The 24,573-nt window shown below is 37.7% G+C and overlaps 2 protein-coding genes across 5 annotated transcripts; both read right to left on the bottom strand.

The window, feature by feature from the left end:
• Nucleotides 1-1,401: 1,401 nt before the first annotated feature.
• Nucleotides 1,402-10,350, bottom strand: LOC122586387 (uncharacterized methyltransferase At1g78140, chloroplastic-like). Of its 4 annotated transcripts, XM_043758379.1 has the most exons (12): nucleotides 10,262-10,350; nucleotides 8,268-9,355; nucleotides 6,653-6,715; nucleotides 5,685-6,547; nucleotides 4,719-4,924; nucleotides 4,089-4,195; nucleotides 3,862-4,002; nucleotides 3,582-3,666; nucleotides 2,934-3,127; nucleotides 2,719-2,830; nucleotides 1,794-1,901; nucleotides 1,402-1,680 (listed from the first exon to the last, which is right to left on the bottom strand). In XM_043758379.1, exons 4-12 carry the CDS (start codon nucleotides 5,755-5,757, stop codon nucleotides 1,540-1,542), a joined length of 1,167 nt encoding a protein of 388 aa, XP_043614314.1. In that variant the 5' UTR covers nucleotides 5,758-6,547; nucleotides 6,653-6,715; nucleotides 8,268-9,355; nucleotides 10,262-10,350; the 3' UTR covers nucleotides 1,402-1,539. The 4 variants fall into 4 exon arrangements, with proteins under 4 accessions (XP_043614314.1, XP_043614315.1, XP_043614313.1 ...); XM_043758380.1 differs by lacking the exons at nucleotides 5,685-6,547; nucleotides 6,653-6,715; nucleotides 8,268-9,355; nucleotides 10,262-10,350 and having other exon boundaries at nucleotides 4,089-4,192; nucleotides 4,719-5,064; XM_043758378.1 differs by lacking the exons at nucleotides 5,685-6,547; nucleotides 6,653-6,715; nucleotides 8,268-9,355; nucleotides 10,262-10,350 and having other exon boundaries at nucleotides 4,719-5,064.
• Nucleotides 8,299-9,351, bottom strand: LOC122586701. The gene has a single exon (XM_043758684.1). It carries the CDS (start codon nucleotides 9,349-9,351, stop codon nucleotides 8,299-8,301), a length of 1,053 nt encoding a protein of 350 aa, XP_043614619.1.
• Nucleotides 10,351-24,573: the final 14,223 nt, after the last annotated feature.

Genomic DNA, 24,573 nt, shown 5'->3' on the forward strand with positions numbered 1-24,573 from the left:
AGAAATCAAGGGCTATGATTGGTCAATAAGTTATTAGAGCAACTGTGTTTTAGTATAATAAAAGATGATTATTTTTGTTTATTAAATTAAAAATAAAACATAAAATTTGACTGAATATATATAATTTAACCATAAATACGATATATAATATATATATATAACCATATGATCAAACTATAATAATTATAAGTTTGCGACTCGTAATGACTCGTTTCAATTTCACACCGCAACTTGTAAGAGTCAGGAGAAAAAAGAGTCATTGAACAAGTCGCCTCGTTTTTGGTGTAAAAGGACTCGACTCGTAATAGTCGACTCGTGACTCGTAAGAGTCTAACAACTAGGGATATTAGCAATTCGATCTCAATCTTGTAATAAGAGAAATAAAAATGGAAAAAACTAAGTTTAAATGTTACCTCATAAAAACCCCAATTCATATTAAAACTACGTGGAGATTGATTAATATAAAAAAAAGGAAAAAAAACTACTCATTGTTTTTTTTCATGGGTTTTGGGACCAATATTTTGATTGTATATTTTGGAGAGGTTAAGATTTAGACTGATCTTACCCTACCAAAATAAAAAGACTGCTCCGGCCTTAGTCTAAGAAAATCCTTAATATTCAAGAGTGAGCTATTTCCAAATTACTGATTAGTGTTATAAGTTGTAGATAAATCCTTTTAATATGTGCTTTGCAAACATGGAGATAAAGACGTTATAAGTTGTATATAAATCTTTTAATTGGTTCCCTCCATTCACAGTTTTGGTATACTGTATCTTGACTATCTTCTATCAAATTTAGGCCAGATATTGGATGAAATAATTAACTTTCAAGTGATTTTGATGTCACTTCCAAGAGAGCCACAAGTACATAGGTCAAATGAGTAAAAACTACAGTAGTTAACTAAACAATGAGTCAAAATTCACCCCATATTCTTAATGAATAAAGTCAATAAACTCTGCTAAATCATTTTATTTATAACATATAGTATTGACACTAACAGTCAAATAACCAAAAATCCGATCAAACTCAGCACGTCCACAAATTATCTGATTTGTTCTGTGTTCCGGCTAAATATAACTTGCCCATTTTATCATATCTAGATTTCGGCATATCATGGATGTTGTTTAACCAATACAGACCTAAAATCTACTCTATTATAACCACATTCCACCTACAACGCGATATTTTACTTTCTTTCCGTGATCTCTGATATGTTAGTCAATCCGGGTCATAATAACTTCTTTTTTTACGAGCATCAAACAACTTCTAAGTCTTTCAATTCAACTTATTACAGATTGACAGAGCTCCCAAGAAGCTAATACGGCATGTAGACTTTACGTACTGTCATATTTGTTTTGCTAGCATGATTGCAGCAAACGAAATAAGACCCTCCGAATAACATGATGGCTAGTGTTATTGGTTTTTTACATAAATCATTTTATTGTAAAATATATTCATATACAACATGATATACAATTGTTACAATGATGACAGAAGCCAGAGCTACCTTTATCTTCATCGGGTTATTCAAGCATTTTCTCAGTTGGGCTTTCGGGCACATATCATAATAAATCGCCCATTTCTGATAAACGTATAATCCACCAGTCCACAAGCTAAGAACAGTTCTTCTATTTCACGTTCGGATAAGTAAAGGTGGCTTCCAGATATTTGGCCCATATTCTACAATTACAAAATCAAAAAGATCCACTCCTTTAATAACTTAATGACATAATTATTAAAAAGATGCAGCTTCATAAAATTGATTTGAGAGGGTGATCAAGTTTAACACGTACCTCACGCATAGGATATAAAAAGGGGATATATGAAAAAGGGCCATCTATTATATAGGTGGTAGCAACAAAAACTCCTCCGGGTCTGAGAATTCGACTTATTTCAGCTACCTGTTACACACAGCATAGCTAATCATGTAAAGATGGTTACAAATCACTTTTCTATGATGCCTATATGAGTTAATTTAATCAGTGCTCGAGTTATATTCCCAAAAGAATATGTTCACATATATGCATCATGCATTCATGCTTTTTTATTCAACTAGCAAACAACCAAACATATAATCACCTTTTTGGGTAAAAGGTTACCTCGTGTTAATTTAACATATATTTACCTTGATAACTTTGAAAAGCTATTATATTAAATTTTATATAACGATTATTCAACTAAAAGTAACAAAACTATAATGCAGTTATATATGCTTTATGACAGGTTTAGTTTCACATGCCCCAACTATTTTGAGAAGTAGTAGATTGTCTTACAAAGAAAATATAAGTCAGTAGACAAATATTGCAAGAGTGTAGAGTCTAACAAAAGATGACAAAATGGGTGGAGATGGGCAGGTTTAGTGACTGGTCCGGATAATCAGATCAAAACAAATGACTATGTGCAGGCCAAAATAGTGCACTTTGAATCAGCCCACAAACACATCTTTGACTAAGTTTTAATTTTTACATGTAAATGGTTAAGGGATTAAATAGGGTTATAAAGATAGAACAATGTCGGACATAGTAAGCATTTGAATGCACAATAAGCTGACTTTGACCAGCTAGGCTTTTACAATTAACCTGTTTTACCCAAAACAAACAAAATATAGCTGGTATTGACCCATTTCTATACAAATGGATGCAAATCACCAATCGCAGGGTCCACACATGGCATACTGAATCATCCAAAGAAGAAAAAAGATGTTTACAGAATGCTTACGCCAGAAGATGGTGAAGGCCAACAATGAAGAGCGGCACCAGCATGCACAGCGTCCATAGAACTTGAAGAAAATGGAAGTCTTGCAATATCAGCTCTAACCAAGATTAAGTTCCTAAATACATGTTTCCATCAGATATACAGCTCAAATGATAAAAACTGATCGAAAGTATATATTGCTGATCAATGAATTAGAAGTAATATATAGAAATATGTACTCTTTAGATATGTTTTCATCCTGATTGATGTAGTTGTAGGTCTGCTTTAACATGGACTCTGAAAAATCTAATGCAACGACAAGAGAGAATAGTCCACTCTTTGCAAAAAGCCTTGAAAACATCCCACTACCACAGCTAGCATCAATAATATTTCCTCCGATGACTGGATTAAGATAGTCTTTCATCAGTTCAAACTGCAGAAACATAATAACAATATATTAGAAAAAACTTGATATAGCGTCATACATCTGGCTTTGACAATGTCTGAAAACAAAAGCACTCTTAGAAAGCCATGTAGAGGTTATAGAGGTTGAATAATGTGTGGGACTGTGGGTCAAGCAGCATGGTAACGGTCCAAACGAGCAATTCTTTGGCCTTGGTAGACCTAAACGACTCTTGCTAACAAGTTAAACTTTCACAGAGAAAATAGTGTGCCAAGCAGAGTTACAAAAATCATACATGTCCAATAATAGTTTATTTTATGAAGTGATTTAGGAGGTTTTATGCTCAAAAATACATGTTGGGCATCTTAGGCCCATTTGACCCCCTTTTTTTCAAGATAAATCTAATTTCCCATTATAGATCAAACATAACCAGAATCAACCCATTCATGAGTAAATAGGGCCAATTCATTAGATGGCGTATCACCTCTTTTTCTGGGCCCGGGAAACCACACCATATTGAAAAAGCTTGTCGCCAACCCTTCTCGTACAGAAATGATACAAGGGGCACCCTGTATCAGAAAATAAATGACGCTCAGTCACACGAGAATATAAAGTATCTTCGTTTTTGCAAGTACAAATTTAGCCGATAAGGTTAGAATGTTGTTACGCTGTACACATAAGTGGATGCCCATGGGTATATCAATTACTAGTATTCACGAGTAACCAAATAAGTTATTGAGGTTCACAAGCTCCAAAAACGATACCTAAAAAGCTCAGACGAAGCTGCGAAGGATTCATCATATTTCTTGGAGCCACTGGTTATTGTTAGATCAAGATGTGTTTTATTACCACTGTAAGTCTTGTTACAGGTGCTACATTTCAAAATACACCTGGGCATAGAATCTCTGAAACAAATACAAATGTAAAAAATTAGCAGGTGGTCAAAAGAAAAAGTTACAGAAAATGGTAAAAATAAATTTAACTTACTTACACTGAGAAAACTGGATCACCATTCCACATTAACTTTTCGTAACAAATGGGGCAACCGAATAACTGCTTTTTTGTCTTTGCATCTTTTTCATTGAAACGAGTTCCCTTCTTACGTAGGAAAAAAACATGTTTAAAAAAAGAACAGCCAAAACATAACATTATCATTCATTAGATAATAGTTGTTAAGTTATTCGTGGTTGTTTTGGAGGTGGTCAGAAAAAATGTAAACAGTCATTTTAGAACACTTGTTCAAATTTTATTCCATGTACAATACTTTTTTGAACGTGTTAACTTTTGGTTAACAAAATACAATAATTAATACAATTACAGAAACGAACAAAGGTCAAACACTACAAATATTATGATGCCGTTGAGTTACTTAGTAGGGTTCAACGGGTTATACACACTAACATTATGATGCCAAGATACATGAATGTAGTTTTTAAACGTCTTGGTTTTTCCATTCAAAAAGGGTTAGCGGCGCAGCTTGTTGCCCGTTTACCACCTATCCTTATGTAAAAATTTTAAGTTTATACTCAATTGCGAAGTTAAAAAAAAAAATAAACATAGCTTAATTAGCTAATAAAAAAAAAAACTACAAATATGGAAAGTGAAATTCAAGCATATATACCGGCTTAGTTTCAATGGCGGCCGTAGAAGACGACGATCGGGATTTTCCCGTGAAATTCGTAAAAAAAGATAATGGTTTAAAAGAACGTCGAGATTTTGAGCTACTACTGAGTCGACTCGGTACCTTAGCGCTTTGTAGGTTTTCAGCTGCCGGTGCTGCTGCCACCGTTGTTATTTGAGACTCCGGTGATGGAGTAGTCCGTCGCACTTTATTTACAAAAGAATAAATCAAATATAAAGGTATATAAACAGCACATACGTACAAATATATTAGTAGTTGCATTTTGTAATAATAATATTAAATAAATAATAAATTAATTATAATAAATAAATTGATGTAGTTAATAATAAAAAAACCTAGGTAATATATATGATTATAAAACTTTATAATGATTGGTCTTAAATATTAATATAGTATAGTATTAGTAATTGTTGAAACATAAACCGGGCGAGACATAAACTAGATCTTAAGTTTTTTAACCAAGTATTAAGTTGAATGAAGTATAAATGAAAGAAGAAAACAAGTGATTGAAATTTTCATGATCTTGTTTAATTTTTATGTATAACAACAAATTTAGAATGGTAGGATTTTGTTTTTGTAATACTAAGCGAGTGTGTATGTTGCCTTGACGGAAATGTGAAATGCTTATGGCATGAAGGATATATTAAGGTGGAAACGCTAATATAATGTCGAAACGTGATATGCGTATGTTATTAAATTTGTAAATAAAATAATATAAATAATTATAACTGGCCTATGTATGAACATATATTAACTTTTTACTATTTCATTCAATGAATTTTATTTTAACGACAAATTTAGGCTCAGAGTAAACCCATATTAGGAAAACCTCTATCTCACCAAGATTTGAACCCAAAACTCAGGCTCCATCATATATCAATTCATCTATTGATGACTAGTCATTCAATGAAAGTTTTGATTTGCCTTTAATAACAAAAAACGCACCATCTGGAAAGACATGACCACTCCCACGTTTGCCGGTTTGCCGAATCTGATTCTCAAACTGACATACCCCCATCAAAATACCTGATCATTTTGTTCTCATTATGACACAAACCTTTAGGGCAAGTGATTTGCTCCGTTGGAGCACTTGATCGAGGCTTTCAACAGCATTTCGTGGACTGTGGTACACTTCAATATTGAGACAATTGGATTGATCATGTAAAAAGGAAACAGGGGGTTTCATCGAGGTGCTTTACCATTCCACCTATTTGCGGGTTCCATCGGCTCACATAATAACCAGATCACCGGCTGAGTAATGGTTCATGTTATTCATTTTGCACTACACTTCCTTTCAAATAAATCATGCAGTTAATGGGTGTCACAAATATCAACTGGACTTTTAAACTTACAGAAATGCTCACATTCTAAAAAAAGCTGATACAGAGGAGTCAACTTGAGCCATGAGACTTATACATATATGTATGTATATTAAATATGAGAAATGTACAGCAAATAGACTAAATATGACTATATCAAATAAATGAAGCCAATAAAGAAACTTGAACACTTCCTTTGGGGGCAGTAAAGTATGGGTGTTTTGTACACATAGTACCAAGTTGGTGGTTAACTGGTTATAGCATGAAAGGGTTTGACATGATATATGGATCTAAACCAAAGACATCATGAACAGGCAAATTATATATAGCATAGATAAAACTGTCTCCAAATAAACAACTTAATTTTCTAGTAAGAATTCAGCTTCACCATTACATATTACTACTAAACTTAGAGAACGACGATAGATTGAAAACAAAAAAAGATACACAAGGTTGCTCCCACTTTGCTTCCAGGCACATGTGACCACCCTGAGAGTATAAAAATGTGAACATAAAACTCCATAGAGCATGCCAATTGAAAAGAAAAAAAAAGATGAAAATTAATCTTTAAGATAGTAAACAAATTAGGCTTACATGCAACTATGTAAGAGGGGATTCATAGGGGAGCTTGCAACACAGCAAAAACATAGGGCATTCCTTCAAAAATGAAGACCTTATCTTAGATAAGCTGTGACTTCCAAGTTATATAATTCTAACCTTTCTCATTTGTTAGATAAACTTTCCAAATTTCCCTAGAATCTCTCACATATAAACATGAATATCCATACTACTAGATATCCGCTAACTTACAATTAATCTCCTTCATAGAAAGAGTGTATTATGGTTACCATCGTCAGTATGTTAATTAGTCATATGCATAAGCCCGACACATATACAAGTTTGGCCATATTGAATTAACTCAAAAGAAACAAGTTTTGAATCTAAACCAAAGTAAAACAAAGAGGATCAAACATACATGAACTTCGATCTATCACATATTCATGTTCTTTATATATTAAACAAGCAATCCCTTGAAAGAAGAATAGACTCGAGATTAAAGTACTAACTACAAAAAGCTAAGATATGCATGTCGCTGCTGATAAGTAATAACCAATAAGAATTCAGAATCTTCTATATCTATCTATATCTATATCTATACTACTATATAAAAGCAAACTACCCTCCTCCCCCTTTAAGTAATTAAGACTTTAAAATGACCATATTATCCCTCTTCTTTATTCACTAATTTAAACATTTTCACCTATTTACCTATAATATTCTTGATGAAAAAACTTACAACATAGATCCTCTAACCCTTAAATAACCATTTTAACCCCTCTTACATTAATTAGTTTACATTCGCCACACATCGCCACCACCACTGCCGCCGTCGGCTGTCACCACACCTTTGTCGTTACCACAATTTCCGCCGCATCGCACGGGCATCCGTCTAGTCATAAACAAGTCTTCTCGACTAACTTGTTTAATCAATAAGGATAACAACAATAACATACTAATTAGTAGTTAGTATGTTGTTGTAGGCATTCTTATAAATATATTCTTTTTAAGAGCACTTAAAGATAAAGAAAATATACTGATGGTCTACCAACTTAAACATATAGCTTTATGTAATTAGTTACATAACGCCATATGTTTAAGTTGGTAGACCATTAGTATTTTTACTTTAATTTTAAGCGGTCGTTACAAAAAATTATTGTGCTCATATACAGATTACTCATAAAGTAAACTCTTTTAATAAAATTATCTTTAAATGTACAATATTGGATAGGATAGATTGATTGGATTGGATTAATTATACCAAACGCAAACTAGGGATTGGGTATACATCGGTATTGGGGAAACCAACTTTTACTGTGTAGGAAGGTTTTTTTTATTACCCAAATGCAATAATATCACAAATATCCAACCTACATATATGTCGACATAAAAACCTCTTCCAAGCGCCACAACCTAGTCTACAGACACATGGACCTCACCACTGGATTATTTTGACAGGGTTTGGCTAAGCTGTCAAAATACTATGTGTTATGCAGTTGTCCTAACAGCTTCTACGCCTTGAATGATGTTACTGGGAGAATTAAGCCAATACTGGACTCGAATTGTCTAAGAATAGTATACACTCTATCTTGTTGTAACTATTTATAAATTAATGATTTATTAACTATCTATATAAAAGAAATGTACTTACCTCGCCTTTTTTGTTCCGATCATAGGTGCCTTTACCGATTCCTAACATTATTGTTCAGCGCTCCATTCAATCTTGGACAGACATTCTGGAGATGCTCTTGACTTCCACATCCAAAACATTTCTTTCTAAAACTATCATTTACAGCTTCATTCTTGCATCGCTTAGCAAAATGACCCGGCTGCTTGCATTTGTCACAGAGTGGGCAATCACCTATGTGGTGTAGATAACACCTATAACACTTTGGGTAAGGTCCATTGTACTTCCTCGGTCCAGATGCCATGATTCCATAAGTTCTCAAAGTTTTCCGTTTCTTGTTAATCTTGTTGTGGTCCATATTCCTTGATCGATTCACTGTCTTCCTCTTTTCAACGTACTTATCTTTCTCTATTCCGATCAAGTCATTGATAGATTTGGCCGTGTTGACCGCATCCTGAAGAGTAGTGTGTTTACCTATGATGAGATACATTCTGATCTCAGGCACTAATCCCCAAGTATAGCTCTCTATTCGTCGCTCTTCAGATTGGGCCATATGTGGCACCAATAACAAAAGCTTATAAAATCGACTAGTGTATGCATCTATATCAGTTCCCTTCATGGTATGGTACAAAAACTCCCTCTCAAATTGTTGTACGGCCTTTGTTGGGTAATATTCTTTCTTCAACAACTCTTTCAGTTCATCCCATGTAAGACGATAAGCAGCTGTAAGCCCACGAGTCTGGATCAAATTATCCCACCACTCCGATGCTTGCTTCCGAAACTGTTTTGATGCGTACTCCACCTTGTGCTCTTCAGCACACTCACTATTGTAGAATTTCATCTCCATACTTATAAAACAAAGAAGTAGTTCTTCAGCACCTTCCGTGCCATAATATTCCTTCGGGTCCCAAGTCATAAAAGTATCGTAACTGCAACCTTGAGCATTGTTATCGATGTTATTATTGCCATTTTCATTGTTCCTGTTGAGGGTCGCATTAACCTTTGCAATGACCTGAGCAATTATTTCAGGCATGGCATCATTCAATTGTCTAACTATGATGTCATTCATTTCATTTCGTTCGACTCTACTCCTCGATCCACCAGCCATAATTCTACAATACACACATAACATTATAAGTAAATCACTAAACAATTTAATGAGCCGTGCATCACATGGGTATTAACCTAGTTACATCATATGAAACTAATCATACAATGATGGCAGTGACTTTTACGAGTCAAATGTTACGTACCTAAGACAATTACTTCAAACAGAAACACAATAGCCGACGGCTAAAACACTATAAACTTTTTATATACTAACATATCTATATCTATGTGTAAGAGATTCCATTTTGCCCAATCATATTCATTTACAAATATAACAATATACATATTTTACAAAGACCCCAAATTTAGTAACATCAACAAACTATTTGGAGCAAATAATTTTAAGAAAAATGTCAATGTTGATGTTAAAATAGAAAACCATAAGAATACAATAACAGCAAAAAATAAAAAAAAAAAGCTATAAAGTTGTCATAAACAGAACACATAAAGAATCAATAGCAAATAAACACAATCCCTATAAATGTAAGCCTGATTTTTTCGTATTAAACTCTTAAAACCTAACAATAAAACAAAAACAAAAAAACAGAGGCATAATCTCATGAAAAACTAAACTTAATCAATCGAAGTGGTCCCAAACATTTAATAATATTGATTTAAAATTAAAAAAAAATAAAAATAAACTTAATCAATAACCAGGCCTTGGTTCTTCCTGAAAGATAAAAAAAATAAATTTTTTAAATAAATATTTATTTAACAAAAGAAAAGATGATCCATGCATTTATAAACATATTTTTTAAAAATATTCATTTAGATGACAATTTTTTGTAATGATGAGATAGATATCTGTTGCTGTTGTGATCATTGAAACAAAAAAAGAATATATGTAAATAACAAATATATATATATATATATATAAAAGAAGAAGATGGTTTAAAAAATAATCCAACCTTTCTTCCCTCACGACAAGGCAGTCATCACCAAGTATCAAATGGTCTTCCTCTCTTTGACAATCATATATAGTGTAGTGTAGTTATGCTATCTTCTTTTTAGTTTTTCTTTTGATATTCCATGGGTCTGTCTTTACAGTTTAGTGTTTACAAAGTAACACAAAATAACAAATGGGTAGGTAAAGGTACGGTATGGTTGATTTTAATTTTTTTTTCTTTCAAAGAGTTAATTCTTAATTGCATAAATCATTCATGTGGTTTACAAATTTTGGTGGTTTCATCTCTACATCTTTTTGAGAGATATAAAATGTTAAAAAAGTTTGAATACTTTTCGTGTTTTTCATCCCAAAAAGATATAATCCATTAAAAAGATGAAGTTGAAGATTCACTAAAAATAACTTGAAAAGATGAAAACTACAAAAATACGTAAACCACGGGGATGATTCATTTCCACTGTTATTACTTCTGGTGTCCTTGGAGCTGTTATTCCACGTGATCTTTTGTTGCAACAAAGTAAGTGCTGGAATAATACTTTTGTTGGTCATTTCATTGGTAAACGTCCTGCTTTCCTTTTTGTCCAGTTTCATGCTAATCGTGTGTGAAAAAAGTTTAGTTTGGATAATGTGATCTTGAATGACCAGGATTTCTTTTTGTTTATGTTCAAGTCTGTACAGGGTCAATTGCATGTGTTTGAAAATGGGCTATGGTTATTTAATGATATCCCATAATGCTTAGGAAACAGGAACCTGAAATCTGGTTTGACAAGCTACTAATGATAAGGTTGCCATATGTGTTAATGTTTGATCAAATAATCACACTATGGCTCCGACCTAGGGTTTTGGGGGTGTTTGTGTTTTAGAGAGGCAATTCCCTTACGGTCAAAGGGTCCGTGAGACCGCTTTACGCCTAAGTATTTTAGGGTTTTATTTTCTCAAGAGATGAATGATCTATAGGACGTGAGTCCGTCCCTATTATAGGCACTGTTGTAAAACTCACCGAGTAGAGCCAAGTACTCTCTGAGTACTCGCTACAAGGTAAGGTTTCGAGTAGACTTGAGTCGACCGATTATTCCGAATACTCCCCGACTTGGCCATTTTGACCCCCGAGTACTCACCGTATACACCCAAGTACTCCTAACTCACGTGTCGACCGACCTGGGAGCGATTAGCAACTTCTGCAACCTTGATTATAGGGGTTTAGGAAACTTGGAGAGGAGGAAAAGGAGTTAGGGTAAATCTTTCCCATTTCAAGGATATCTTTTATCTTTTGAGAAGATTTGTGATAGTCTTATTGTGAGCCGTGCCCGTGATATTCGGACTTTGATAAACACTTTATATGATATTTATATTCCTCCGGAGCGAGGTAGTAGAACCTAAGAGCTCCAAGATTATTTCTATTTGTGGAGGTAGTACTTAGTATAAGTATTTTATTTTCCCGAGGGTACCTCATTCTGGGTGCGAAGGTAGAGCTCCGGGGAGGTATATCATCAAGCCCCCGAGTCTAATAAGATAGACAGCGGCTGGCTGTTTTGTTAGGCTTAAGTATCTCGAGGGTCAAAAGTGAAACGATAAAATAGTGAAGGGGAAATACCTTGTATTTACCTGCAAACCTGATCCAATCATTTCCCTAATCGCTTCATTCATTCTGCCTTAATTTTACGCCATCTCCAGGTAAGTCATATCTACTCCTGTACTCTTTCTTCCAAATTAGCATAGAAATGGCAAAGGTCGGATGTAGTGATCTTTCCTCCGTCATTACCCCTGAGGGGTTCCGTTGGTTTTGCACCACCTTTTTGCTAGATTGCGACAAGGCAGTTCAATTACCGTTGTCTGGTCAAACTGTTGCGAATCCCCCTCAGGGTTTTGTGGGTCTGTATGTTACGCACATTACCTGAGGGAATATGAGGTTCCCGCTTTCTCCCTTCTTCCTTGACGTTCTTAGCCGTTATAACTGTCCATTCTCCTATATGCATCCCAACGGCGTTGCCCGTATTATTGGTTTTGAAATCCTCTGTCGTGCCTACGACGGTGAAGAACTGTAGAGTTGTTTTCTGTGTGTTTTGATTTGTGCGATGCTGGTGATTGGGTGACTATACAAAAGAAACCCAAGGTTGATGTGTTTCTCCCTGGTAGTACCGATGTACGGGGGTGCAAGAATGAATTCGTTTTTGTTGAGTGCTTTGTGATCCCAGAGGCTTATGTATCGTTGTTGACTAGTGAGAAGCCAACCAAGTTTAAGGAGGCAGCTCCTCCCCATGCTCTTTAATTACCTATGTATTAGCGACTTGTCCAGAATCTGGTCAAACTGGATCGCTACCCTGACGTTGTTTTGTACCAAGCGGGTATATTGAGGCAATGGCCCGAGGGGATAGATGCCACAATTTGTGTTGAAGGAACTGGTGAGCGATATTTATCATCCCCCCTTCTATGACTATATAAATTTTGCATCTTTCAACATAGCTTTTTCTTTTTCTTCTTTTTGTTAGAGGTTACGTTGGCTGAATTTGTGAAGGGTCCTCTGCTGGAGTGTCAGCCCAAATTGTCCGTGATTGCTATAAATCTATCGTCTGAGGAGGCTGTGGTTTATGAGACTGCAGATGGTGGGAAAGAAGTTCCACATACTGCTACTCCTTCCAAGAAGAGGAAGGTCTCATCGAAGTCTTCTTCCAAGACCTCAAGAGGAAAAGCAAAACCGCGGTCCATTTTTGACACCATGTTATTAGGTGAACTCCAGCCTAAAGAGATGAAACTTAGTAAGTATCCCTTTGTTGTATCCTTTGTTTATTCAGGGTGTACTCATTGGTACTTTTCTTTAGGGCAGATGTCCCTGAGCCTGATGTGGTGGAGAATGTCTTGCTTCGCTTTGTCCTGGAGGATTGGGTTCGTGAGCTGATGGCCTTAGATGCAGGGAATTTGGAGGCTCCTCATAACCAGCTTATTTTATATGAGTACCTTGGTTGGGACGGTTGTAAGTGCTCGTCTTCGTTTATCGGCTCAGCAACATGAGGGGTCGTTGTCGTGAGGTCGGTTCTTCTGTTTGTGAGTCTTGCAATGGGGAGCAATTCTTTATTGCTCGGCTGCAAAATGATCAACTTTTTTTTTGAAGAGGCAGTTGGCAGAGGGAGCAATGTGCCGTTTTTGTTAAGCGACTGCAGGGTGCTAAAAAAACGAATTAAATGGGGTCTTACTGCAAGTCCAGTAAAAAGGCTATGGGTGAGAAAGATGCCTGTATTTCTGAGCTTAAGGGTCAACTGTTTTAGGCTAACCAAAAGGCTGTTGCTGTAGAGTTGAAGTCAAAAAGGGTTATATCTGAGCTTATTCCCTATGTCTGCACCGAGCTGGTTAGGAGTGAGGAAACCGGTATGTTGCTGGCAGAAGTGGTGAACGCTAACCGTGGCCAGGAGAGGGTCGGGCATCCATTCTGAGTCAGTTGGCAAGTGATGGCTGATTTCCCTTGCTCCAGATTTTTCAGACCACACTTTAGAAAGAGTAGTAGTAGCCGAAGATGCCCTTGCTCGCGCAGAGTTCCCCTTTGTGAAAGATATCTCTTCAAATGACTCTGCCTCAGTTGAAGACCTACTTCAAAAGAAACCCCATACCTCATCTTAATTTATGCTGCTTGTAAACATTAATACCTTCTTCTATTATTCTCTTTGCACATTTGATTTTATCTTTATTAAAGACTTTTATCGTGGTGCTTGAGTTTAGACCGGGCTTATATCGATGTTTATAGATTTTGCCATGGTTATGTTGGATTTAATGAGCGTCCTCTTACTCCAACTTTATTATATTGGTTTTGCCAACTTTAATTGCTTGTACGTACTTATAATTATATTGCGAAAGGTTGCGACCCTATCCGCTTAACTTTTATTTTACTTAAAAGACTTGTTCCAAAACGAGTGGTGCATATTTTTGGAATTCTGCCTTAAAGGTAGAAGCCACAAAGTTTTGCCGTTCCACGACCTTTGGACTGACTTGTCTTCCATGTCGACCAAGTCATCGGGTCCGTTACTATAGGCCTGGGTTACTTCTTATGGCCCTTCCCATGTTTGGCTAAGTTTGCCTTTTTCTTCTCCTTTGCTCTTGCTATTTAGCCTGAGTACATAATCTCCTGGCTTAAAGGTTGATTTTCACACGCTTTTGTTGTAGTAGCTTTCTACTTTCTGCTTGTAGGATGCTGCTCGGATTGCTACTATTTCCCTTTTTTCATCCAAGATATCAAGGTTTATTCGGAGGTTCCCATCATTATTCTCCGTTTCTAGGTTGGATACCCTGCAGGTAGAGACTTGGAGCTCCGTTGGTAGGACTGCTTCGGATCCATATACCAAACTAAAGCGAGTTTCTTTTGTTCCCCTCTTTGGTGTGGTCCTCAGTCCCCATAACACTAGAGGTATTTCGTCGACCCAACCTTTTTGAGTGGATCCCAACCTTTTTTCAATGCCTATAACCAAATCTCGATTCGTCACTTCGATTATTTCGTTGCCCTGGGGGTGGTATACAGATGTGAAGTTTTGTTAGATCTTTAGCCAGCTGTAGAAATATGGAAAGGTGCCCTTCGAAAATTGTTTTCCATTATCGGAGATAATGTATGGCACTCCAAATCGGCAAATAATATGCTCGAAAACAAATTTTTCTATGTTTTTTCCTGTGATTTTTGTCAGCGGTTTTGCCTCTACCTATTTGGTGAAGTAATCAATTACGACAACCAAGAATCTATGCCCCGACGGTGATGGTGGTAGTGGTCCGACTATATCGATTCCCCATTGTGCGAATAGCCAAGCAGAGATGATAGAGGTCATGTCCTGTTTTGGCATTCTACTGACGTTTGCGTGTAGTCGGCAATTTACACATACCTGTAGTGTTGCCGATGCGTCCTGGTGCATAGTTGGCTAGTAGTAGCCAAGTCTCAAAATCTTTTCTACTATCGATCTTGGGTCGACATGATGCCCACAGACCCCTCCGTTCGTCTCCGTTATTATCAAGTTGGCTTCGTCTGGCCCTACGCATCTTAGCCATGGGGTTAAAAAAGGATGTTCTGTATAAAATTTCGTCCATGATTTTTAACTGTGGCGCTTTGATTCTTATTTTCCTAACTTTATTTTTGGCCTCTGGGAGGAGCCCACTTACCAAATATTTTCTTATGGGATTCATCCAATTGTTAGAGTCTTCTGTGATTGTGGTCAGCACCTCTTTTTCATCTATTGATCTATCTTTGTGTAATTCGATTAGGACGTCTTTTGCTAGTTGGGAGAACGTCAGGGATGCGAGATTGCTTAACGCATCTGCCTTTTGGTTCTGGTTTCTCATTATATATTCTATTTCGAATGATCCGAAGCAATTTACCAACTCTTGGACTTTCTCTAGGTATATTTTAATTGTTGGTTGCTTTGCTTCAAATTCTCCTTGGACTTGTTTTGCCACTAATTGTGAATCCATGTACACATGAATGTGTCGGACTTTCATTTCCTTCGCTATACGAAGCCCTGCTAGTAGTCCTTCGTAGTCCTGCTCCGGAGCCACTTTTGCTTAGGCCCCGTCTATATACAACTGCCATTCGCTGTTATCATGTTCTTTGGTGATGGTCAGTGTGCTTGAGTGGCTTGTGGCCACGGTTTCCTTGTTATGTTGAGTTTCTGCGATGAAGTCTGCTAGTACTTGTCCTTTTATTGAGTTGCAAGGTCGGAACTCGATGTTATTAACTCTGAGCTCGATGGCCCATCTGGCCATTCTTCCCGACTTTTTAGGTTTTAGTAATACTTGTTTGACTTGTTTGTCTGTTAAGACAACGATGTTGTGGGCTTGGAAGTACCTTCGGAACCTCCTGGATGTGTGAACTAGTGCCCAGACCAGTTTTTCAAGCTCTGGGTATCGTGCCTCTGCTCCTTGTAGTATTCTACGGACGAAGTAGATTGGAATATACTACTTCTTGTCAATTCTGCCAGCAACACGGACCTCACACATTCCGCGGATGACGCTATATATATGTATAGGGTCTTTCCTGCTACTGGGGATGTTATGGTTGGTAGCTCCGAAATAAACTTCTTCATTTGCTCAAAAGCTTCGTTGGCTTCGACGGTCCATCTACAGGTTTTTTTCCGATGCATCCTTTGAGAGTTTTGAAGAATGGGAGCTGTTTTTTGGATCCCCTGGATAAAATTCTGCTTAATGTGGTGAGTTTTCCGTTCAGGCTTTGTACTTCCTTTATGGAAGTTGGTGGGAGTAGTTGTGAGAGTTTGTTCACCTTCGATGGATTACCTTGTATTCCTTTCTTTGTTATATAATACCCCAGGAACTTTCCCTCTTCTACTCAGAATGAGCAGTTTTTCGGGTTAAGCTTCACGTTGATGCTTTTTAAGGTGTTGGAGGTTTCTTGTATGTCCGTCAATAGTTCTTCTTCGCTTTTGCTCTTAATGACCATGTCGTCTACGTAGGCTTCCAAGTTTATGCCTAATTGGTGCTGAAAAACTTTGTCGACCAATCGGTGGTAAGTGGCCCCCGCGTTCTTCAGACCAAACGACATCTTTGTGTAGCAGTATATTCCTTTGCTGGTGTAAAATGACGTTTTTCCTTCGTCATCTTTGGCCATTTGAATCTGGTGGTATCTTTTTATGCATCCAAAAAGCACTTCAGCCTGAAATCCGCTATAGACTTGACTTTCCTGTCGATTTCAAGTAGGGTAGCAGTCTTTTGGCGTCACTTTGTTTATGTGTGTGAAATCTACGCACATCCGCCATCCCCCATCGCTTTTCTTCACCATAACAGGATTGGCAACCCTTGTCGGGTAGACCGATTCTTTTACTATCCTTGCTTTCAAAAGCTCATCTACTTCCTTTAGTGCTGGTCTCTTTCTGCTGCCAAAGATTTTTTCTTTTGATGAACAGGGGTTAAGTGCTTATGTTCATTTAACCTATGCTCCGTTATGAACTCTTCACCTCGTACTGATATTTTCCGAGGGACTCCCGTCATATCGGAGTATTCCCATGCGAAGACGTCCATATTATCTTTTAGTAGTTTTCAAAGCTTTGACTTGAGTTATGTCAATAATTGCCTACCCACTAAGATTAGCTGTTCCAGGAACGCTGGGTTTATTGCGATTTCTTCTTCTTTATCCTGTTCCGCCATCGTTGGGATTGTGACCTTTGTCTCTTCCCTGGCTCGTTTCACGACATGGACATGTTTCTAGTGTCTCGGAGGGACTCTATTGTCCCCACTCCCTCTCGGGTCAAGAATTTGACCACGGAATGGATTGTTGACGCAACAATTCCCAGCTTCCTCATGGCAGGTCTTCCCATCAGCATAGGGGGAGGTGAAGGATGACATGGCATCTTGCCGCATCGTCCCATTCTTCAGTTCGGGTTACGTTATTCACTTCCCAGAAAAAAGGTACTAACATCGGAGGTGCCATCATATACGGGGAGTTCCAATTTGTCTATCAGTTTCGCCGGTAGCATGTGTCAGCGCAACTTCTTTGTAAACTGTACACACAACGCTTCATTCCGAGTTTCTGGCTCCATCCATTCAGTTCTGTCTGTAACACCCCAAATATTTTAAGTTAAAAGAAATTAACCCCTTTTCATAGTTTTGACATTAAATTAATTTCCTAGTATTTTATTTTTGGATATGGGTTAATTTAGTTGGAACTTTAGCGGATAGCGGGTAAAATACCCACCAATTTGAGAGTGGGTCGTGGCATCCAAAGGGAGTGCCAGCCACCTCCCCATTTCACTTCTTCATTCTTTTCATCTTATTTTCTCTACTTCCTACATGCAACCTTATTCCAAATTCATCAAAAAATCAAAGTTAATTCCTTTATTCCAAAGTTAGAAATCATAATAATAGCCATCATCATCTTTAATCTTTACCAAGCAAAATTCAAAAGTTAGGGTTTGTGGGCTTGGTGTTGGTGGCCGAAAATTGGGGGAAAAAGAGGATGGGATTGTGAATTTAAAATCCTAAGTAATTATCTTCCTTGTTGAGGTAAGGAATTCCCTAATTTAGCTTTAACTTTCTTTTGAAATTAGGGTTCATGAAGGAACCAAATTGGGGGTTTTTGCTAGAAAGCAATTTATGGTTAATTTTACCCAATTCCTTAGTTAACCTAGTTGTCATTGAGTTATATGATATGTTTGATTATGAAAATAATGAGTGCATGTGATAAATTTGAGCTCTTAAGAAAAGATGAGGTTTTACTAGTATGGGATTGTTGGTGAAAATGGTAGGTTGAACTACCTAGTGTGTTTGTTAAAGAAAATGAAGCTCAATGACAAATGGATTGGGTTTTGGGTCTAGAAAGGCTAGTGAGTTAGTATGACTAGGTTGAGCTAGTCATAGTTGTGAATGTAAGCTTATGCCTTTTTACGATATGATCATAGGTTGAAGCTTGCTTATACTTGTTCGTTTAGCGTTATTGTCTTTGTTGCGGAGGAGGCGAGTACTCTTGCATAACTTTACGTATACGTTGGGTCAATTACCATGAGATGTGAATGTTCCAAGCATGGTAATTGACTTGGCGTTAAGCCCATGTGGGGCAATGTTTATGAGGCCTAAGAACCTCCGGGGCCTAAGAATCCCGATAGTTGATGTGATAAGAGGCCTAAGAACCTCCGGGGCCTAAGAATCCCGATGATTATGATTGTTATGATTGTTTAGCTTATATGGATCCATATATGTATTGATAGTGTGCAAAGTGAGCATGTAAATGTGACATGATGGTGCCATAGGTTACATGTAAAAGTCTTTGCACGAGCCTTCCTCCGTATCCGTAAATGTATGCAAGTGTATTCACTAAGCCTTTGCTTATATTTTAGTTGTTTACCCTTTTATAGGTAGTTCCGGAAGAAAGAACTAGTATTGTTGATTGAAGAAGGTTGATTTGAGTTGAAGTGATTTTTGGACATCTTGAAGGTAATTAGGTCATTCTTGGGCGAATGACGAACTTTTGGTATAGAAGCTTAGTTGTCCCTCTTGTCTTGGCTCATGATACATTTCAGTTTGATGTCATGCTTTTGGGTAAATTTCTGTAAATGTTCAGGTTGCAAAGTTTTTGGATAGTTGTGAAATTGCGATTTTAGTCGAAAAGGTGTCAAAGTAGGTAAATGACCCGCATGGATGTGTAAATGATGTTTGGTCATTTGGGCACTTGAATTATGTTTTAAATTATGTCATGTAATGGTTTGTAATCAGCTTGATGTGTTATAGCATTTTGTATTCGAGTTTGAAAAAGATTGTATGTTGATTTTGGTGTCAAAATGCTTTTACTAGTCCCCTTTGACGGCTTATGTTTTGAAATGGGTCAAGCATCAATGAAAGTTAATATTTTTGTTTGAAAGTAGACATCTTTAGCTTCAAATCGGTATAAGATATGTCTAGTTTTGAAAAAGGGAAAGTCGTTAAAAAGGGTGGTCAAAAACTGATTTTATGCGCAGGAAAAGCAGAATTTTTGTACTGCAGAAACATCATCCGCCGATTCTGCACATCGTCCGCAGTTTCTGTAACATCATCCGAAATTACTGTTCTCGAAGACCTTTCTTGTTTGTTTGTCGGGGCTTCGTTAGAGCTTTCCGTGACCTAAAACTTCTATCGTAGCTTCATATTATCATATTATGAAGATTACATTTGCTACTTTTCGAAAATAACAACTTTGGTTTTTGGGTGAAAATTTAACCGAAATTTTTCTAAGTATATAAAAAAAAAATTCTTATATTTTGGGTTGAGTCGTTTCAATTTGGTATCAGAGCCAAGGTTTAAGGGATTTAGGTTTACCCTCGTTTGGAGAGTACCTAGACTTAAACCTTAGTTGAGACTCGACCTTAGGTATCCGAAATTTTATATGGGACCGAAGGATGTGTTTGATGGTGCTAGTTTATCGACTTGTTAGTATTTGAAGCACAATAAGAAGCCGGCCTTATTGTGGTTGGAATACTAACAGCTTTATAAACTAATGGCATCAAACCTTGAACGGTTTTGTATAAAGTTATAGGGTTGGCTTTAGTGAGTACGTAGGGATAGGCTTTGAAATTAAAATTCGTTTGTTTAAATCTTATTATAGCATGGCCGATCAACACAACGATGAAGATGAGCACCAACGAACAAATGATGAGGAAGAGCCCACTTTTGATGCGGATAGCATGGACATATCCGATCAAATCGGGAGAGCTTTGGAAAAATACACTCCTTTTCTACTCAAACGGTTGAATCAAACCTTAGAAGGAGCGGTTAATGAGCACATCGCTCAAATGATTAAGGAAGAAGTTGCAATCAATGTGCAATGGGAATTCGAGAAGCGGGATGCCAAAGATAAAGGCAAGAAAACGGATGATGAAAAGGAGGTTGAGTGTACAGGGGAAAGGGTGTACAAGAAAAGGCCCGGTGGATCTCTGAAATTGAAGGGGCATTCCGTACTAGTCAATGCCCCGAACATTTGAAGGTTGTGTTTGCGGTAGGTATGCTTCGGAGTGGTGGGAAGAGATGGTGGGATGGCTTGTTAGCTATTAACAAGGGGGCCTTAGATAATGTTGAGTGGTCCGAGTTTAAAGAAATGTTCTTCAAAGAGTTTCGGTTGGAGGCCAAAGTAACAAAGTTGAGAAGCGAATTTTTAAATGATTGTCAAGGCAATATGAGCTTGAATGAATTCCGAGCTCAATTCTTGGACAAGGCTCAATTTTGTCCGAAATTCCTTGAAAATGATAAATTGCTTAAAGAGCAATTTTACTTAAAGCTAAGGAAGAATCTTCGGGAGAAGATTAGTTTGCGCCAAATGGAGTCTTTCACCATGTTGGCGGATGTGGCCCGGGATCATGAGATTGAGATGTCAAGAGAAGACGAAAGTGTCTTGAAAAGGAAACACGAAGAAACAAACTCTTCGAATAAGCGGTTTAGGCAAGAGGGTAGTTCCGGTAGCTCCTCTAATAAAAAGAACATCCCATTTTGTCGTCAATGCAAGAAAAATCACCTGGGTGTTTGTAGAACGGGAGACAAGGCTTGTTACACTTGTGGAAAGCCGGGCCATACTAGCCGGGAATGTAGGTCCAAACCTCACAAGCCCGTTATTTGCTTCAAATGTTTTAAGGAGGGCCACATGAGAAGTTCATGCCCAAAATTGACGGAGGAGGAGAGGTTAGAAGAAAAAAGAAAGGAAGAGGAGAGAAAGAATGCCCAAACGCATGGAAATCAAAGGGGAAGATCGTTCCAACTCTCCGTGGAACAAGCAAGAAACATCGATGTTGTTGTAACAGGTACATTCCTTGTATATAGTGTTCCTATTCATATTCTCTTTGATTCGGGGGCGAATAGATCGTTTATTGCCATTAGAATGATTCATGTTATTCCCGTGTCTAATTCATGTTTAGAAAATGCTTTGCAAGTTGAGGTTGGTAATGGTAGAATGGAATTGGTAAAGAATGTGTATAGAGGTTGTGAAATCCAAATTTCTTCGGAACTCTTTCAAGCCAATTTAATTCCTTTTCCAATGGGGGAGTTTGACATAATCTTGGGTATAGATTGGTTAAGCTCTTGTAACGCAAAAATTGCATGTGACGAGAAAGCGGTGTATTTGAAAACCTCTAAAGGCGAAGACTTGGTGGTTTATGGTGATAGAAAAGAACGTTCTATACCCGTGTGCACTTTTGCCCGTGCCAAGCGTTACATATCCCATGGATGTCATGCTTATCTTGCTCACATCGTTGATGTTGAGAAGAAACCCTTTTCTATCGAAGATATCCCCATTGTTAAAGATTTCATTGATGTTTTTCCCGAAGACTTGCCGGGCATTCCTCCCGAACGACAAGTTGAATTCTCCATTGATCTCATTCTGGAGGCTAACCCCATTGCTAAAGCTCCCTACCGTTTGGCTCCAACGGAAATGCAAGAAATGATGAAGCAACTTCAAGAATTACTCGACAAAGGCTTCATTCGACCTAGTAACTCACCTTGGGGTGCACCGGTACTTTTTGTAAAGAAGAAGGATGGAAGCATGCGCATGTGTATCGACTACCGTGAACTTAACAAGGTAACCGTAAAGAACAAGTATCCTTTGCCTAGGATCGACGATTTATTCGATCAACTTCAAGGAGCTTCATATTTCTCTAAAATAGATCTTCGATCGGGTTACCATCAACTCAAAGTACATGATGAAGATATTCCTAAAACCGCCTTTCGGACTCGTTATGGTCATTTTGAGTTTGTTGTCATGCCTTTTGGTCTCACAAATGCTCTCGCGGCATTCATGGACCTTATGAGCCGTGTTTGCCGCCCTATGCTTGATAAGTCCGTGATCGTTTTTATTGATGATATTCTCATTTACTCCAAAAGTTCATCCGATCATGAAGTTCATCTAAGGGAGGTGTTGGAAACGTTACGCAAAGAGAAGCTCTATGCCAAATTCTCCAAATGTGAGTTTTGGTTGAGAGAAGTGCAATTTCTTGGTCACGTTGTTACTAGTGAAGGAATTATGGTGGATCTGGCTAAGATCAATGCGGTGATGAAATGAGAACAACCAAAGAACCCGTTGGAAATTAGAAGTTTTCTTGGTCTAGCGGGCTTTTACCGTCATTTCATCCAAGACTTCTCCAAAATAGTATCCCCATTGACCAAGTTGACTCGAAAGAACATCAAGTTTGAATGGAAAAGCGAGCAAGAAATGGCTTTCCAACAACTTCGAGAAAGATTAAGTCAAGCACCGGTTCTTGTTTTACCCTATGGCCTTGAAGATATGGTGGTGTATTGCGATGCTTCGTCTAACGGCCTTGGTTGTGTTCTTATGCAACGAGGTAAAGTTATTGCCTATGCTTCGAGGCAATTAAAAGAACATGAGAAACATTATCCTACTCATGATTTGGAGTTAGCAGCGGCAGTCTTTGCCTTAAAAATTTGGCGTCATTATCTTTATGGAGTCAAATTCACCATTTACTCCGATCATAAAAGCCTCAAATACTTCTTCGAACAATGAGACCTCAACAATCTCCAAAGAAGATGGTTGGATCTCTTGAAAGATTATGATTGTGAAATATTATATCATCCCGGGAAGGCTAATGTGGTAGCAAACGCCTTGAGTCGGAAGAGTTCTCATCATACCCTAGTTGTTTCTCCCCTATGGGTTTTGATCACCAACGATTTCCTTGATCAAATTAGAGAAGCTCAAGAGAAGGCCTTGCAACGAGATCCAAGAAGGGAAAGAATTCAAGGTCAAATTCAATATTTCACCAAGGATTCTCGTGGCCTTACCTTACGATTTGGGAGGATTTGGATCCCATTCTCTTGTGAGTTGAAACAAGTTTTGCTTGACAAAGCTCACAAATCCAAGTACTCCATTTACCCCGGTGCTACAAAGATGTACCATGACTTAAAGGTAGAATATTGGTGGCCCGGTATGAAGCGTGATGTGGTGAAGTATGTTGAAAAGTGTTTGACTTGTGCTCAAGTGAAAGCGGAGCATCAAAAGCCGTGCGGTATGTTACAACCATTGGAAATACCGAAATGGAAATGGGAGGAGATCACCATGGATTTCGTCACAAAATTGCCCAAGACCCCTAGAAATCAATTCGATACAATATGGGTAATAGTTGATAGATTGACCAAGAGTGCTTTATTTCTCCCCATCCGTGAAGCATCCTCATCCGAAGTGTTGGCAAAAATCTACGTAAAAGAGGTTGTAGCTAGACATGGAGTGCCTATCTCCATTGTTTCGGATAGAGACACACGTTTTACTTCTCATTTTTGGCGGAAATTTCATGAAGATATGGGCACCAAGCTCAGGCTTAGCACCGCCTATCACCCTCAATCGGATGGTCAAAGTAAGAGAACCATTCAAACGCTTGAAGACATGCTTCGGGCATGTATAATTGATTTCGGAGGCACTTGGGATCTTCACTTGCCATTGGTAGAATTCTCATACAACAATAGCTATCATTCTAGTATTCAAATGCCGCCCTATGAAATATTGTATGGTAGGAAGTGTCGATCTCCAATTTGTTGGGGGGAAGTAGGTCAAAGGGAAATAGGTGGCACGGAAGTGGTATTGAAAACCATCGAGAAGATTGATATAATCAAGGAAAGACTCATAGCGGCTCAAGATCGACAAAAGTCTTATGCGGATAAGCGAAGAAGGCCAATTGAATTCAATGTTGGCGACCGTGTGTTGTTGAAAGTCTCACCTTGGAAGGGCATTCTACGATTTAGAAAACGTGGAAAGTTAAGTCCTCGTTTTATTGGCCCATTCAAAATTTTGGCTAGAGTTGGCAAAGTTGCCTACCGTTTAGAGTTACCGGAAGAGCATTCGGGAATACATCCCACATTTCATGTGTCACACCTTAGGAA

The sequence above is a fragment of the Erigeron canadensis genome, chromosome 2, assembly GCF_010389155.1.
Source record: "Erigeron canadensis isolate Cc75 chromosome 2, C_canadensis_v1, whole genome shotgun sequence".
Lineage (NCBI taxonomy): Eukaryota > Viridiplantae > Streptophyta > Magnoliopsida > Asterales > Asteraceae > Erigeron > Erigeron canadensis.

Bases quoted from the DNA above. Each gene is read 5' to 3' on its own strand.
- LOC122586701 (XM_043758684.1), bottom strand. From the start codon at position 9,351: ATGGCTGGTGGATCGAGGAGTAGAGTCGAACGAAATGAAATGAATGAC.
- LOC122586387 (XM_043758378.1), bottom strand. From the start codon at position 5,000: ATGCAACTACTAATATATTTGTACGTATGTGCTGTTTATATACCTTTA. The intron at 3,128-3,581 runs GTGATACGCCAT...ATGTTTCTGCAG, and splicing joins TCCCGGGCCCAGAAAAAGAG to TTTGAACTGATGAAAGACTA. The intron at 2,831-2,933 runs GTACATATTTCT...ACATGTATTTAG, and splicing joins GATGAAAACATATCTAAAGA to GAACTTAATCTTGGTTAGAG.